The sequence below is a fragment of the Bombus vancouverensis genome, chromosome 16, assembly GCF_051014615.1.
Source record: "Bombus vancouverensis nearcticus chromosome 16, iyBomVanc1_principal, whole genome shotgun sequence".
NCBI classification, from domain to species: domain Eukaryota; kingdom Metazoa; phylum Arthropoda; class Insecta; order Hymenoptera; family Apidae; genus Bombus; species Bombus vancouverensis.
This window is the reverse complement of record NC_134926.1, coordinates 8915053-8933326: the sequence shown is the minus strand read 5'-3', so window position 1 is coordinate 8933326 and position 18274 is coordinate 8915053. Positions and strand designations below refer to the sequence as shown.

The 18274-nt window shown below is 34.5% G+C and overlaps 1 protein-coding gene across 1 annotated transcript; it reads left to right on the top strand.

Annotated features, from left to right (window-relative positions):
- The first annotated feature begins 3530 nt into the window (after positions 1–3530).
- LOC117161508 (uncharacterized) lies at positions 3531–8836 on the top strand. Its single transcript, XM_076625612.1, has 4 exons — positions 3531–3910; positions 4316–4468; positions 5724–5795; positions 8333–8836. The coding sequence occupies exons 1-4, from the start codon at positions 3860–3862 to the stop codon at positions 8666–8668; spliced, it is 612 nt and encodes a 203-aa protein (XP_076481727.1). The 5' UTR covers positions 3531–3859; the 3' UTR covers positions 8669–8836.
- The last annotated feature ends 9438 nt before the right edge of the window (positions 8837–18274 follow it).

Sequence of the window (18274 nt, the reverse complement as noted above, 5' to 3'; positions counted from 1 at the left end):
CTGGACAAATTGTAAAATTTAAATAAATAAATAAAAAAAAAATCTTTTCCTCTATCTAAGAATTTACCATCTTCAATACTTTTTTCTATGCTGTTCAAAGAGAATGTACGATTGTCTAATGTTACGTTTTTGTTTGGTTTGTTTTGGTTGTGTTGCCGTTAATTTTTCAATTTAGATTACATGGTAGCACTGTCTGATGTTTAATGCGTTTGGCAATTAAACTGCACGTTTCGGCTAACCTGCTACGCGCAGGAGTACTGGCACTGGAGAGGATTAAAGTTGGTGAAAGTAAATGTTCGCTTAATCCTATTATATTATTAGACAAATATTCTCTACAACAAATGTTTATTCTAATTCTAATTGGATATTGACAGAATTGTCGTTGAGATTTCGAATACTCGAAGTTGCGATCGTTCGCGATGCGTTTTCACTCTTATTAATTACAAGATTTTAATTTGATTGATTTTCAATAATTTACAAATTGACAGATACAAACACGTCGATTAACAAAACTGACAAGAACTGGGAACTAATGAAACAAAGAACTAAAAGCTAAGGAACTAAAGGACTAAAGAACTTAAGAACTGAGAGCAAAAAAACTAAGAGCTGAAAAACTAAGCAACTAAAGAATTGAAAGACAAAGGAACTGAGAAATTGAGAGCTAAAGGAATTGAGAACTAATCGCTATGAACAAGGAAATTACTTGCCAAGAATTGGGGAACTGATCGCCAAGAACCAAGGAATTAATCACCAAGAACTGAGGAACTAATCACACACAACTGAGGAATTAACTACTCTGAACTAAGGAATTATCTCTCTATCTTCTATATCGCTACGGTTATTTATAATTACCTTACGACCTTGGAGGGGTCGTCATGTGACGGGTTATTCCGTGGGGGTTGTGAGGCTCGAATTTGATTTCTATACAAATTCTTAGATTTTATCTGAGTCTCAAATTGAAACGCTCACTCGCGCTATTGGTAGTTTGGGACGTGACACTAATATTATAATAATAATTTAGAGGATCTATTGTTGTTTAATTTCCACGTTCAACCATAGTAATTTGCAATATATTTTTATTCCGCGCAATCAATGAGCAAGCAAGTAGATAAATAAAATTCTAAGTAATAAATAACATACGATAAACAATAAATATAACGATTCACATCTAAACTTGGCGACTTCTTTCTCCATCATTTTCATCACCAGATGGAACCACCATCGAATGCACGTATCTCGCTGAAATCTCTACAATTTCACCTCATTCCTTGTCTCGTGTTCCGCAAGTCTCGTTCCAGTTTCAGATACGCATCGTTTTCTTTGGTGCAGCGGCTCGAACCGGAAGCGACGACGATGAGAATGTAGCTTCGTCGTCGCTCAAACCTACGGAATGAGCTGGATATTGACGTTCTATCCATGAAATCGACAGGAATCAGCAGTTCGCTCGCTTCTCGCGTTCCCAGCCAGCCAAACACGTACCACCGGAAATGACGATCCTCTGCGTGAGACAATTCTTCTGTCTTCGTTTTTCCCTTTATCGTCTGTTACCAGATAGACACACACACCGGTGTTGATTTTTCGTATCGAATGAGGATTGGAATATGTACGACCAAGGAGACAGGTTTTCACTTAGAGGTTATGACGATTCGAGCAAAGCTTCGACATATATACGGTGTCTTATCTTGAATCAATTTTCGTGAATATATTTGTTCGAAAATTCTTGCTTTAATCTGATCATTATTTAAATAATAGTTATCTAATTATTAGAAATGTGAAAAATTATTCATATGACAAATTTCTGACGTTTTTCGATAGAAACTGAACAGGATCTGTTCGATTTGAAACTTGTTAGAAATTCAAGGAATTATTTGTGTTTTTAATTATTTATAGATAGTATAAAATGTAATTATTTAAACGCGTATTTCTTGGTCTTTTACAATATTTTTCGATGCTTTTTAAGAATTTAATAGAACATCAGTATTTTTATTTTAGTTTCTCTTTCGTGCAGTTTCTTTTTACAATTTTTTAATTCTAGCCACGAGTTACACCCGCACTCAAAAGTTACGCAACGCTTATTATATTCGCGCGAAAAGTGGGAAATGTTACGAATGATCAATAGCGGTATTTAATGTCACCACTATTAAGAAATATTTTTGCAGATCTTCGTACATTTCTCAGCAGATTTATTTCTATATTATTTATGTTATTTTGAGAAGTTTCAGGAGTTTCAACAATTTTTAAAATAGCATACGAAAATATAGAAGACCTCGCAAGTGGAATATTTATTTGGACTGTGGATTTTTATACATTTTAAGGAAATTTCAAATTGCAAAAATCTATAAAATATTCCAAGTATGGTAAACAATTTCTGCGTCGGTTTCATTTCTTCCATTGCATTCAGTGAATTATGAATTTGTACAAATATTTGCGCTCTAACAACGATACTTAATACAATTTGAAACTATGGAGGAAAATTGACGGACTTCAAAAGGAATTTGGCCGGTTATTTCCTTAAGATTTTCCGGGATGAATGTGATTAGCTTTCTCGAAAGCACGTTCAATTATGCGATATCTGGGAAACTTTGAATGTTTAATAGCGATGTTTAATGTCAGTGAAAACTTTTAATATCGGTTTTACTTGAAACGAAAGTTTCAAAACGAAAACCAACTGATTCATTTTTCTTCTTTTTTTTTTCTAAGTTTCTCTTTGGTTCAGGCACGTAATATAGATTATGGGATATCTTCGAAACTTTTAACGATCTAATAACGACGTCCAATAACGACGAAAACTTTAAATGCTTGATACCGATTTTACTTGATAATCGAAGTTTTAAAAGCGAAAGTGATTCCTCTTCTTCTTTCTGCTCCAGTTTTTTTAGATTTTAAAAATGTTATTTCGCATAATAGTTCAGCTCATAAGCTACAAGGCCTATATAATAACAAGATGTAATAATAATAATTAATAATAAGATATAAGGCCTATAGTAAAGCAATTAGAAAGTAAGTGTAGTTTCGGGGAGACGCAATCGCGAGGAGAGACGTCAACGGGAGTCGTAAATTCCCGTTACGATTATAGCAATCGACACCACGAATTGATCGATCCCCTGATTTCCGTTGAGATAATAGGGCTGATTCAGTTAGTATAACACTGTGATTCACAGAATTATAAGTTATATATTTCCAACACTTAGATTACACTGTTGAGTAGATATAAATAGATAACAACTTATCGCACGAAGATAAGATAGATATGCACGCTAGAGCAGGTCTCTTATAATTGAATTTAGTGTATTAGTGGACGTAGCACTATAGTAGACTTGGTAGAGGAGATGGATGTTCGACGATACTTAGATACAACCGACTTAGATAGTTTACGTGACTTACGCTCCTCTAGCGTTGTGTTTAGACTTAACCGTTAGGCGTTAGATTTAGACTGTGTAGTTGACTTGACCTTCCAGATGTTGCAGAAGACGTTTGACTTGACTCTCGTGAGGTCGTAGGAGCAGTAAGGTAAGGTGCTGTGTCGTAGGAAAGCTAGCGATGGGCGTGTCTAGCGCACGGGGCCATCGGATTTGTTGGTGACGATTTTGGCTAAGAGAGTGAGGGAAATAGGCTTCGTTGTTAATTGGTTAAACGAAGGTTGGTGGACTAGGAAGGGTCTTAGCTGCCCTCGATAGAAAGTTGTTATTAGGAAGCATCGTACGCGAGAAAACCCAACTTTCCCTTGTCAAGCCGTAGTAAACAATCGTCTTTAGAAAGTGATTTAGAAAAAGACATTTGTTGGATTTGAAGGACCTTAGCTAGCGAATTACTCGGATTTATGACGGGTCCTTAAGGCTATTGAGGGTACGCCGTAAGGATGAGCGGGCATCTGGTGTCCGTCCGGCCCGCGGTGTATGACCTGGTCCAGGTAGAGAGTCGCCCGGCGTAACAGTAAGAATAATGAAAAATATTTCATTGCTACTACGAAGCTGTCCCGATAATTATGGTTGCCGGTGTACATAGAACGTATATTTTATTTTCGTTCAATATCGTACGCTTCACACGACAAAGATCATCGTTTATAATTGCCGTTTCGTCAAATATAAAACATTGAATAAGATAAAAGGGATACTCTAATGCAACAATAGCAGCTAACGATTAATATCGGCTTACTGTCTTCTTGGTCATCAATTTCAATTTTGTTAGTAGCAAAAAAAAAAAAAAAAATGATGCCGGAAACGTCAAACGTTAACTCGAAAGACCCAGCGTTTCCTGTTTCTCTGGAAGATTTTTCGCCGTCATTGCCTCTGCTAAATGGTGTCCGATATTTCAGGCGGTAACGTGTCTGCTCCAGTTCGTGGGGCTAGTGGCATTAACCGGCGTTCTAGTCTGCCTCGTTGCCGTGTTGCGATTGGTGGAACTGGCCATCACCCTGATCAATCCTTTCACCGTTTTTATGCTTCACCAATCGGGCAAGATAATCATTGTGAGTATGAAAACGAGGTAATAGAATTCTTTTAGACACCTGTTTTATCAATGGCTGATATTATTGGACCATTAGGAACTGTAACAACGTTGGATGAACCTGCCGTATACAGCTAACTCTTCGTTGATTTCGGTGTCCTTGAAATATGTGCTCAAGGCCATAATTTTGAACAGCTCTTTCCTATACATGTATAAAGTGTTTATATAGTTATCGAGTTATACACGAAAGAATTGCATTTTTTTAGCAGGTCGCCGAAGCCGGAAATGTGACACGTTTTTCAGGAAAACAACAAATTTTTGTTTACCTGTTGATGCGCGACGTCCTCGTGGGACTCGATTTGGTACTCTTAAACATATCGTATGGTTTACGCTGTGTGCATTTGAATCGCGAGTATTCATTTTGATTTGGGGTTTTCTTTTTTATTTCCCGGCTATGATCGCATATGATAGAAAATGGTAAACGAGAAAATTGGCATTTCGAGTATTGGCATTGTTGCACCAAACGTTTCCCTGAAAAACGAGTCGCCTAAAATATCCACGAAAAGACACATTCGTATTATTTCTGTATTTTATACTAATATTGTTTTTGTTACTTTTTATACGATTTTGTACGTTAGATGTTAGAACTATTGCGCGCGCGCGTGTGTGTGTCAGTATTTTCCCCTATTTTTTAACATCACTGGATTTAAATCGCACATTAATTCCGCCCCCATGCGACTGTTCCCGTTCACGAGGGCTGCAATCACTTAAATAACCTAACCTCACCTACTACTTTCCATTTGCAATTCAATTTTTATTATTTTTCCTTTAATACCTCACCACAGAGGTATTAGAAAGAGCGCTGTTAAAATTCATGCGAAGGTAACGAACATTACTTGTGTTTGTAACTTGAAAACCGAACACCCGATATATGTGTAGGAAAAGGTTGTTCAGAATGACGACCTTGACAACATATTTCAAGAGCATCGAAATGTGTGAGGAGGTAGCTATTCGACAGGTCGACCCAATTTTGCATTCAATTTCACTAGACTATAATCCAGAGACCGAAATGACAATTATTTTAAATACTTAAAAAGAGAAAATTATCGGGAGAAAGATTTTTGATTTGAAATAAATTTTTTAGAGCAAAGTAAATTTGTATTTAGATGGAAGTTAGGATAGTGACTTTTTTGTTTCCAATGTACACGGGAATTTTGTATTTTAATTTAACGAAAGGAACTTTATTAAAATTTGTTAGCTCACGTTTCTATGCGCAGATCTATCTATCTGCCTGGATAAAGGAAGCGAGGGACACGATTGTTTGTGAAGTATATTATCAAACTTTAGAAGTAAGCAGCACATAAAACTGAAGAGAAATTCGTTTCTATTTTACTAATCCTGTGTTTCAATATTTGGAGAACTTGTTGGGAAACTTGTTAGGAAGCTTGTTAGGATTTAGTCCATCTATAATAGAATTAGTGGAATGATCTAGGGAATTATGTTGTGATATTCTAGTGAATTTAACGCCAGTGTTCTTGATCGTTTTTTAAGATACGTACTAAATTTCTAACTAAATTAATTAATTTAATTTTTTACAAGATCTATAGAAACTCTCAATTTAGTATTGCCACAGAGAAAAGGTTCTTAAAAGGTTTAGTCTCATTGGACTGGATTTAAAGATTTCCTTTTTAATCTGATTTGATGTATAAAAAAATCCCTAGACTAAAGTATAGTAATAATTCCTAGATTTCATAGACATAACACTTAAGTCTATCGTTAATTACATTGAACAGATTTCAGATGATTTTAAACTTGGAATGTGATGGTCGAATGTGGTGGAAAACAGAAGAGAATCACGTTAAAGTAAGATAAGAGGATCGTTAATGTCGTTCGGATTAATTAGTTTGTCGCGTTGAATATTCGTCGACGAGGGTTTGTCGTGTGCAGTTTGCCAACGTTAGAGAAAATGGAAAACTGTCTGCAGGACTGTGTGAAACCAGCTAAAATATTAGGTTATTACACGATTTCGTAATACCACCGTCGTCGTAGGACCTCGTCGTGCGGATTATTCGCGGAAATTAGATCATCCATTTCATGCTCTCCTCCCGGAATTTTCAGCCGTTAATAATTTCTTATACCGACGAATCATCATATATTTTTTTGCCAGATTCAACTAGGTATATACAGATTTTCTACATTGTCACCAAACTGACAAATCATAATCAAACGAATCGTAAGAAACAAACTCGTGCATTGTTCTATTTCTTGCCCTCTTTTTTTTCCTTGTTTCGATTAGTTCTTTTATAAAAGTTGGAAATATTCTTGCACAAGTTTATAAATTCTTTTATTTCTTATCTCTCGTTCTTCGTCTATTTTCATTGCTTTCTAAGAGATGAAAATATTGCTTTTTAGATTTATAGACTCTTTTATCGCTTTTCCTTTTGTTTCGATGCGTGCAATGAAATATTCTGTTCTTGAAATATTCAGATCCTCTCATCTGTTTCTCTTTTTATTCTATTACACAAGGTGCAAATATTGGTTGGTAAACTTGTAAATTCTCTTACTTCTTTTCCATTGTTTCTCCTGTTTCAATTCGTTTTATCGTATAGAATGAAGATATCTGGTGAATTTGTAGGATTCTAAGTTATATTACTTTTGCAAATTCCCTAGTCTTTAGTGCCTATTGTCATTATCTTGCAAAGAACGGAAGAAACCTTCCTACTGTGGATCCTCATATTCTCTTTATTCTGTGACAGAATAACCAAATATTTTCGAAATTAACAATAATTAGTAATAATTAATTCGAAATCAAGAATCATTTATGTATTTGGTTATAGTGTTAACGAAATTCCAAAATGTTTTACACAACACGTATATTTGCCAACCCAATAATATACAGTGGCGAACAAAAAGAATTTTGTAGAATAGAATAAGAAATATAAAACGACATTATAATTTTACACAATTTGTGTACAACACGGAGTAGATGACCAAACAACAGTAAACAATATTTGATACAAAAGTTACTAAAATTCATAGTTACCAATTTTAAACTTTCTCTTGTTCCCCACTGTATACGTAAAAGTTCCCTATAGTAAGTGCTGAAATACTTTCGTAAGTCATTATACAGGGTAGTTCAAAATTCAGTTCCTACGATTTTTCAGGCATTTCCGATAGTCGGATAGAAAGATATCTCGAGCAAAAGTTAATCAGTTTCCGATCGACTACAACGTTAAGAAATTCAAAGAAGGTTTCACTTGCACGAAAAGTCAAGGTCATACGTATTTTTCTAAACAGAACACTGCATCTTTTAACACACCATCCGATGCATTTCTTAATCCTCTAGGAAAAAAGTATGAAAATACTCGAGTCGAAGAATGATTAATTTAAACGATATTTGAACTTTAATGTCGTGAAACCTATCGCTTGAAGGAGGGGGAAAACGTTAAACCGAAACAGCACCGCACTATCTTCTCTTATTTTTTATGCGATAAGTTTCGCGATATTAAAGTTCAAATATCTTTCAAACTAATCATACTTCGATCCAAGTACCTTAACACTTTTTTTATGAAGAATTAAAAAACATAACCTATCTGGCATATAAAAAATGTCGTATCGTATAATTGAAAAAAAAATACAGCGACTTTAATTTTTCCATCGAAATAAAAGTTTCTTTGATATTCATAATGTTTCAATTCGTAGTCGTCCGACAGCTGAAAACCTTTGTTCGAAACATCCTTTTGTCCGACTATCGGACAAAGGCTCGTGGTTACTGTACCGCTGTGTGGATCAAACGAAATATTTAAAATACGTCGATAAATGGAAAATAAGTGGCAGGGCCGGAGAGCTCGTGGCCAGTTAATGTTAAATGCCTGGCTGTCCGCAGTTTGGGCTGAGGAAGAGTAAAAAGCTGACATCCAACGCTTACCATAAGATGCGCATGGATCGTGGACGCGCACCTGTCTTAGAATTAGAGATAGGTATACGTCAACCGGAAGTGCTTTACAACAGAAACGTGGTGTCAGGCTTGATGGAAGAAACGTTCCCTCGCGAGGGTGATAACTACAGGGCCGTACAAATGTCAGAAGTGGCTAGCGTCGGTCAGGATGACGAGGAGCAGGACGAGCAAGAGATAGAAGTTCACAGTCCCAACGAGGTGGAAGTCGAGAAGGTTGACGAGGACCGAGAAATCGAAGAGGCTGATGATGATCGTGAAACTTAAAAATCTGCTTCCGAAGAAATTGGATAGACCAGCGACAAGGAAGCAAACGAAACGCTTGAAGAGTCCATGGGAGAATAAATCTCTGAAGTGAATAACGACCATGGTGTTTAATGAAAATCGTCAGTCTGTTTTGAAATATATACATGTCTTTTCGACGAATTAAAAGAATTGTGTTGTTATTCGGTTTGCAAGTGAATTTGGTTTTTACCTTTTTGTAAGAAATTTTTATCAATATTAAATAGAACATAATTTTATTTATATTTTTCATAGAACTTGATCTCTTATCTTCTTCAAAAGAAATTTTTTTATTAATGTTTTAATAAAATTCGACCGATATTCTAACAAACTTCGATCTTTCACTGTTGGAAAACATTTTGTTTTCAGGTTATAGCAGTGTTTTTTAGGTTAAGTTAGAATTTTAGGTTAGGTTAGGGTATTAATTGCAAATTATAAGACTAGATACTGATCTGACAGCAGATCAATTTTCGTATCGATAACGTTTTATAAGATTTTATTCATAAGACTGAATTCTGGGAAAATCCAAATTCCCAACATTTTTCCTGCCACCGATAAACTTGTTCATTTATTTTGTTCGAGTCTGGTTTCCAGATTATAATATCACGTTGTCCAATGGTTGCTTTTTAAAGTACTTTTGACACTCTGGTTTCCGATTCTCGTTAAACCTGTGAAATTAAATTTTCCTCCGTTTTCCGATTTTCACGCATGCCTAAATCAAATCCAAAGTAAATTGCACAAATCGTGATAAATCGTTCAATGGGAATTAAGCGCGGACAATTTTCTCACAAATTTCTCAAAGGGAATCAAACGTTACGCCTTTAAAATTGAGCGTCCCTTTGATATCACGGATTCTCTCTGTAATTGAAGTAATCGTATAAATGTCTTTAAAATCTCGTCATCCGTCGATAATTCATTTTTCTCACGAAATTCCAATTAAAAACACGTCATCGTCTACTCGACTTTACACCGTTGGATGATACGTTTCACGCGATAATCGATCACAATTGGATATTGTTACACTTGCTTTTCGACATCTTCGATCATTTTTTTTCTCCTTCCCTTTACTTTTGTTTTCCTTCCACTTCATAGTTTCTGGAAGATCCGGTTAAAAATACAAGAAAATTGTATTTTGTGCAAAATATTCCTTTTATTAGGAATTTTGTTTTCTCTTTGTCCTTTTCCTAATTCGAGAAAGATCACGGTAACGGTGTGACAAAAATACTATTTAATGCAAAATATCGTTTTTTTTTCGTGTTTTTCCCAAGTCGCGAAATATCTTCATAACAAAACTGCAAAATTTCATTCGAAGCAAAATACTCACTTTAGTAGAAACTTCCATATTACATCGACTATTTCCCCTTCCTTTTCTCATTTTTATTTTGCAGAAGATTTGATTACGTATACGAAAAAATTCTGGTTGCAATACAAATAAATATTTATAATCGAAGATTCATATATATGGCGGCACTCGACAACAAATACCACCACTCGACGCTAATTTCTACCGGACGACGGCAGCGCAGTGGTTAGCGCCTTAGGTTACGAACATTCGGGACCCGGGTTCGAATCCCGGTCACCCGTAGTCCGATTTTTCTTCCACGCATCTAAATTAGAAGGAAAATAGCAGTACCCCATCAGCCGACATACATCTACAGCTCAGCATCTACAAGTATCGCGGACAACAACACTACACTTCATATATATTACATTTCACGCATTTCAACATTACATTTACATTTGAATTTAAGTTCATTATAGTAGATTTCAAACATCAAAAGATTGGTTGGTTGTATGTCAATAACTGCATAAAAGTATTAACATTTCTTGTAATAATATTTATTTGTTAAGTAGAAATAGAAGTATATAAAAATCTTATTTACAGCAAAAAATGCATGTATAATAATGTCAGATAAATAAATATAAAAAAACATTATTTGGTGTAAGAAATATTGTATGGATATAATACTTCAATATATGTTTGCAATTTATTTATAAACATGGAAACTTATATAAAAAGCTAAATATTCAGTTATGAAAAAGAAATATTAGAGCAATATTTATTAAATTAAATTTTCAATAAAGTATATTTTTTAGTGTATCGTCATTGTAAATTTGAAAAATTATCGCATTAATTTGATCATTTTTCTTCATTTTCTTCTCTTTTCGTCTAATTTCCAAGGGATCTCGTTAACATGTATTCTACATGTAAGAAGAATGGAATTAAACAATGCTAATTTCCAAGAACTTTAATTAGAATTGCAAAAAAATTCTAATTCTAAGAATTCACCGTTGCAGTTTGGAAAATCCTATTTCTCATCTAATTCTTCTATAAAAATTCTTCTCAGCCTTTAATGAATAATATTAGAAATGCAAAAAAAGAAAAAGAAAAACAAGAAAGATAGAAAGAATATTAGTATTTTATTATTTTGATTATAGAAAAATTGGTAGAACTTTCGCATCAAATATTTTGTCGTTATTTTCAATATTCATGGAAAATCAGGGAATTTTGGATGAATTCAGATTTCGCGATAATTAGTGGCTTAATTTATGATCGGTCCACAGTTTCGCGAATTATAATACATCATTCTGATGTCAGGATAATTAGATTTATTGCACGCTCGACTAATGGCTTTCCATCGCGAATGAGAATTTTTTCACCTATATCTTCGCTACTTTTATTTTCTATCAAACGAGCCACAGATAATTAGGTTGGAAGAAAATGTGCCAAGCAAAAAGCATGCGAAAAAATTCTTTCTGTAACATCACAAAACGCTATCTGTCTGTTATTTGAGTTGAAATTAAAGAAAAAAAAAATATATAATTTTGAAATAAAATTTCGAAGATATTTTTTGAAACGTCTTAACAATGTGAAAATTTTCAACAGTTTTATTTTTCCGATGCTCGTCCCCGGTTTTCCAGAAGATTTAAAATGAAACTGGAAGCCGAGGAAAAAAGGCGCGAACATTTTTGCATAAAAGATATTTTCATCGTGGACTCTGTCAGTTTCTTTTCCCATATTTTACTTTTTTTTTGTCCCCTCCCCCTTTTTTTCATTTCCTGTCAAATGCGTTCTCTTTTTCATTAGGTCATCCTGCGAGTTCAGGTCGCGCAGAGAAATTCATTTCGCCTGGCAACAAAGAGAAGAAGATGGCTTTAAAATATGGGAACCATGCTGTGTTCAAAGTAAATTAGGAGCAGTATGTTATGAACATGAAATAACGTACCTCAGAATATTAACTTAGGGCGAAGAAACTTTCCCTTTGATCTTGGAAAATGAACGAAATTGCAGCAGAGTATTTTTCCATTGTAACATTCTTAGAGTAAAGGAAATAGTTACTCTAAAAAATTATTTACTACATTGCAACAAGATTTTCATAGAATTTCGTTAAAATCCTCTAAGGATATTGAAATCGAAGAACATGCTCCTTTATCACGTGAATTTTCAATCTCGACATCATAAAGGACATTTTTTCCCCTAGTTAATTCGGCAAAATTATTTTCCAAGAAATTTCTAAACAATTTCATTTTATTTCTATTTAATAAAAATTTCATTAAAAGTTCTTTCGATATTTCGAGATTTATTATTATTATCGTTTCAATTGAAGTTTACGATATTCAAAGAGATCGAACGATTGTCAATTATGATGAAATTCACGTAGGTTAGTTGAGTCGACGGACAGTGAGCAATGTAACGCGAGATGAAAAAAGCATGAAAATATTCGTTTATGAATTATGGTAAATTTTCAGCGTTCGTAATCTCGTAATAGAGATACACAAATATGAACGTAAGTAAATATTAATGACGAATATCGTGGAAACCGTGTGACAGTTTCTAACATTTGTCTGTAGACAATTATTTTATTATATTTTATTTTATTATATTTTATTTTATTAAATGTTAGAAAAATATATCTGACTAGTCGATTGTACGTCTGTATGCATTTAAATACATTGGAGTTTTACGTAAGTTGTTTTCGAATACATAAAAAGTGAAAAAGAAACTATTAAATATGAAACATGTTGCTTCAGGAAATGTTTATTTATTATATAAATAATATATACACATATACATTGACTACTGAGTGTAAAAAATTAAATTAATATATTCAACTGCAGCATTATAAATACTCGTATTATACGTTACATTCGTGCTATTAGCCAAGAGAAAGCAAGTTGTTTCACGATCGAATATTAACACGAATGGGCAAATAATAATTATCTAATTATCGCAAAGGTGAAAAATGACAAAATATCACCAACAAAATATCTGATTATAGGAATTATTTGCGTTTGCAATTATTTATTTATAGATATTATTTAATATAATTATTTAGACGCTTGTTTGATGGTATTTTACAATATTTTTCGATCCTGCTTCTTAAGAATCGAATAGAACCATCAATTTTTGATTTTGCTTTTCATTAGACGTTCTCTGTCTTCTCCTTCGTGCAATTTCTTTTTGCAATTTTTCAATTTTACGACACTCTCGATCGACACTGTAAATCTGTTTGTATTTTACGTACTTTGGAAAATTTGTACTCGCTGGCTAACATACTCATAAATCATACTAATCGTATTATAACAATGCGTACGGGTAACCTCGTTAACGCGAATAATTAGAGCGTAGGAAAATTTCCAGATTTATTATCTATCAATTTTTCACGCAGCTCGAAGTTATCCTGACAGATTTGAGCGCGAAATTCCCCGGCTTAAAATATGTTGTACGACCGGAGTACGCGCCATATTTGAATACAGCTGGTACAGTGTTGCTGGGTTGGCTGATAGTGTCTTGGATTTCTTACGTAAGTTCTATCCTTTTTCACAATTTCATACATCTTTTACAATTTACAAATATTTACTCGCGATTTTCCTGGGATATATTGGCTTGGAAACTAAGTGATTGCGGATTGTGTCATTAGGTGGTAATGACAAAGTCCGCAATCACTTAGTTGCCAACCTAATATCTGCCAAATTTCTGCCCATTTTTATTTTCACTTACTTTCTCGTTTATTTTCATTTATTCAACGAACGTTCCAATTACACGGCTGATTAAAGCAGAACAAATGAAAATCTGTTTCGTACCGTTAATTAATCCGTGGTATTTTTCCATTCGTCGTTTGCTCTTTCACGCATCGTCGCATTTACAACATACTCGGTTTAACATTTGCATTCGTTCGTTAAATATGTCAACGTCATCGTTTACTCGAACAGTAATTCAGAACAATTTTTTATTCTGCATCAGAATTTGATTGCACGAGATTTTCTTTCAAGTATTGGCTTGGCAACTAAGTGATTGCGGGCTTTGCCATTAGGTGGTAATCCTGCCGAACGACAGCGTGTTTTACATAAATGTGAAAATATTCAATTAACCATGTAGTCTCGCAAGATTTGATCCCAAGTTTTCCCAAATCTCACTTTTATTATCGAATATCGATTATTCAAAAGAGTTTCGTTTTAGTGGCAATAAAATCTCAAAATGTTTCCTATAAAACACACGATATATTCTACAAGTGTTTTCGAGTCAGGGATCAAAAATAACGGTTATGTCTAAAATCTTGGTGACGAAAGTCATTGCTAAAGAAAAAATTGAAAAATATTAATTTTTAAATACTCTAGTTACGAATTACCATTAGTGACCATCAGAATGTTCTTCATTGTCCATAAGCATTGCATATGATACATTTTTTTTTATTATTTATGAAACATTTCATTTTTGTTTATTTTCTTTCCACTTTTATTTTCATTCTTCCTCCCTCCACCCCTTCTAGATAATGGTTATTGGTGACCAAAAAAGAATTTTGCCACGAACGATGATTATTTATTTATTAGAAAAAAAACTATAATAGTTATTCGTAAAAAAAAAAAATCAATTAAACCAACCTACTACTTCTTACACAGCAACTTTACTCATCTCGACTATAACTATTATGGTCCTTGGTTCGAATGCTTCTGTAAAGAGTGTTCATAAAATTTGATCATTTTTGACGATACTGTATTTCATTGGGAATTATAAAAGTCCTTTATCTGTAGCTTATCTGGGTGTTCCTCGCGCCCCTCATGATCACTGTCATCGCCATAATCCTGATTTGCCCGACGACGGCGAAGTGGTGCGTCAAACAAACCATCCCCGGCATGGAAACCGTTTTCAACGAGTTCTTGGAAATGTTCCGGACCATTTTGTCGCAAATACGCGACTGATCAAATTTTGACAACGGCAGTTACGAGTTTAGTCGTAGTTGCAGCGCGTTTTGTAACTGTGTTTCATCTAAACCTTCCATCGTTCCATCCGTCGAAAACTAATCGACTGTAAAAGAAAATTACTCATTTCTGTCAAGAAATTGTAATAATAATTTACAAAATAAAATTGGATATGTATTTCTATTTTTTTTTTTTTTTTTTTACGTTAAAAGAAATTTGAGACGTTCAACGTTGAATCATAAATCGATACGTGGTATAAACTTGGAATAGAACACGCAGAAACATGAGGAAATACGGGGATGCGAGTAATGTCTCCGATTACCATCCAAACGGCTCGTGTTCTAATCCCAACGCACCCATCTGGTTTTTTTTCAACGTCAAAAAATACTTTTCCCATTGCACGATGCGCGTGTACGTCTTAAAATAAAAATAAAAGTCAAAATAAAAAAGCTCTCATATGCATGAAAAGAAAAAATAATGGAAAACAAAAATGTTAAGGTAGTGAAAAAATGTATTAGAGGGTTATTCATCATAATTATCAGAGTAATCCAAGAAACAAGAAAAACATTCAAATTTTCCACAAATCGAGAAAACATACCAAATACATGTATATTAATAATATACCACAAAACGAAGTTTATGAATCTGGTAATTATGAATTTGTCGAATATCTCTAAATTATAAATTGTGCAAATCCCTGAATGTAACAATATAAACATTATTTACGTTAATTACTTAGCAGTATCAAAATATTCTAATAGTCAATCAACAATAATTAATGTGTTCGTTATTACTAATGAATTTAATGTTCGTTTACAACAACTAAATCCCGCTATTTAAATAAAATTCAAGCTTATCACAGTTTTAAAGGGGATTACCTGTTCGAAGCTGAACAATTTGAAAAGAAATAAAACAACCCATCGATAACAGGTGTAATTACTATTGCAGAAGATTGTGATAATTTAAACTTCATACTTGGGAAATTCAATAAAAGATAAATCCTGTGTCTGAATCAGCTCCATCCTTAAAAATCCACGTAACAAGAAAGATGGAAAATTAGAGCTTTAGAAAATCCACCTATAGCTTTCGAGAGAAGATACATCTGGCTAACTACAATATTGGGTTTTTCCCATCCCACGTGGCCAGACGAATTTGTAATACGGTTGTTCACAAGGTTACAGTAGCCATTTGTCAGGAAAGCGCCCAGGCAGATTAGTTGCAATTCGTGGGGCGTCGTTCATTAAAACGAGAACACAGTGTTGGAAGGTATTTTAATTGCCTTCACGATCTTCTTTCTACTCGTTCTCTCTAAGTGTGGCATATTCGTGGTTCACAGAGGGATGCTGGATGGAAATAAAAAGCTCTTCGTGAAAAACAGGATTTTAATCTCATTCTGGAGGAACAGGAATACCTTCGAGCAAAGTCCACGATTTCCTCGAACGAATTTCCCTGTTAACGGTTCAGTGGTTTAATGGTAGGAAATTTTCGATTTCGAATTTGAAAATTCAGTGAATCGAAACTTCGAACAGTGGCAAATTTTCTGCACTCTGTAATTTCTGAATTAGAAAGAAAATTCGAGAATGCGAAACTTGAGATTCGACGACTTTAGAAGTTTCGAATTTTCTAAAATTTCGTAATTCGAAAGTTTCACATCGCGTACGGACAAGTTTTTTAGAAGTCTGAGAGGAAATCGGTGGTTTGAAAATGCGACATTTCGAGACCCGGAGAGTCGACGATTTTCCAGCTCGCGGGAGAATTTTCAAATTTAAAGACTCGGAAAATCGCGATGTTTCCTAGGCCGAAGCTTTTCAAAATTAAAAGAATACAAAATCTGGCGATTTTGAAGATACACAGATTGGAAAATCTCAGTTATTCCGAAAGCCCGGAAAACTCTAAGCTCCGTACGTTTCCTAAATTGTACGTCATCAATCGTAGAAAAGCAATTTCCCATTCCTATACTAATTTTCCTACATTTTCCATAATATGCGTACGGTGCGAAATATATTGTTCGATGCTTGAAAAGTTTTCCAGTCCAATCGTTGGCCGTTTCATACTCTGTCTGAATGTACGAACACACGCCTGCGTGTCACACGTTCAATCAATGTTAATTAGAAATTAATTTCCACGGCTCTCTGTTGCCGGCGCGATCGCAAACGGCAGCTCGATGATTTGGCAGCCTCGAGGCTTCGGCACAACACAAATCCGGCCTGTTGTTCAATTAGCGAGCCCCAGACATCAAGATGTAAATTTCGGCCTGGTTAATCGTTTTCGAATGTATCGAAATTCCACGAATTTTTCGTCCGATCGACGAACACGAAAAGCCGCGTAAATGGAATTGCCGATTCCGGAATAAATTCCTTCGTTGTTTCGTCACTACATATCCTAGATGATTATTTGGTCGTTTATTCGGAAATTTCTGAATCATCGACTGCATGAAATGCTCGAGTCACGGACTTGAAAAGGAGGTAACGACATTTGGAAAAATATCTGGCTTCCTAGCGAATGATTCACGGATTAGGCAAATTTTCTGTCATCCAGCCTTGCAAGTAACCCACTGAATCGGAAAATTGGTGAAACAATAGAAATTTTGTAAATACGTGAAATTTAACGAGACGATTGTTCAGTTCTATGTTGTTCTATTGGGTTGGCAATTAAGTGATTGCGGATTTTGTCGTTAGGTGGTATTGACAAAATCCCTCAATCACTTAGTTGCCAACCTAATAGATACTCTGGAAACATAAAATTCCAAGCTTTTCCCTTAAATCGCTACCTTTTTAACCTCAGCCCTTCAATCATTAGAGGAATTTTAATTCATCACCTCGACAGAGTGACAAAACTGGAAGAAAAGCGATAAAAGCAATTCGTAGATCGCTAACGACTGGCTGTGGTTCCCCTGAAAGATACTGAATTACCGGCCGCGCAAAATAAATACTTTGCGCGTTAAAATATCGACTGCGCACAGATTTAAGGTTAGGATATAATAAATGCCTGATTAACGGTTATCAATATTTATTTACTCAGCGAACGGTACTTTACTTTACTGGACGTGAAACGGCTGCGTTATAACATCGAAATTATAAAATATTATATAAAAGGTTAATATAAAAAGTTTGCGAAATGGTTACCTATGCGTGAAATAACGTGGCAAATGCGGAAATAAAGAAAGAGACGGAAAGGAACGTAATATAGAAAGTTTTATAAGGTAACTCTTCGCAAGGTAGAGAAAATGATCGCTTCACCTTATAAAGGAGAATTTACAAGTAACAAGTTGGAAGTTCCATAATGGAGTGCTTTTTTTTTACTGAGAATTGCAGTACGCAGATAGTCGGGAAGTTTTTTATGGTCCAAATAGAGGGAGCCACTTAAGGGCAATACTTGAGGAAGCTTGAG

What these genes read in the sequence shown, in the direction of transcription:
- LOC117161508 (XM_076625612.1), top strand. Translation starts at nt 3,860, where the DNA reads ATGAGCGGGCATCTGGTGTCCGTCCGGCCCGCGGTGTATGACCTGGTC. An exon ending in CGGTGTATGACCTGGTCCAG is followed by an intron (nt 3,911 to 4,315) that starts GTAGAGAGTCGC and finishes CCGATATTTCAG; the next exon opens with GCGGTAACGTGTCTGCTCCA. An exon ending in TATATTATCAAACTTTAGAA is followed by an intron (nt 5,796 to 8,332) that starts GTAAGCAGCACA and finishes GGCTGTCCGCAG; the next exon opens with TTTGGGCTGAGGAAGAGTAA.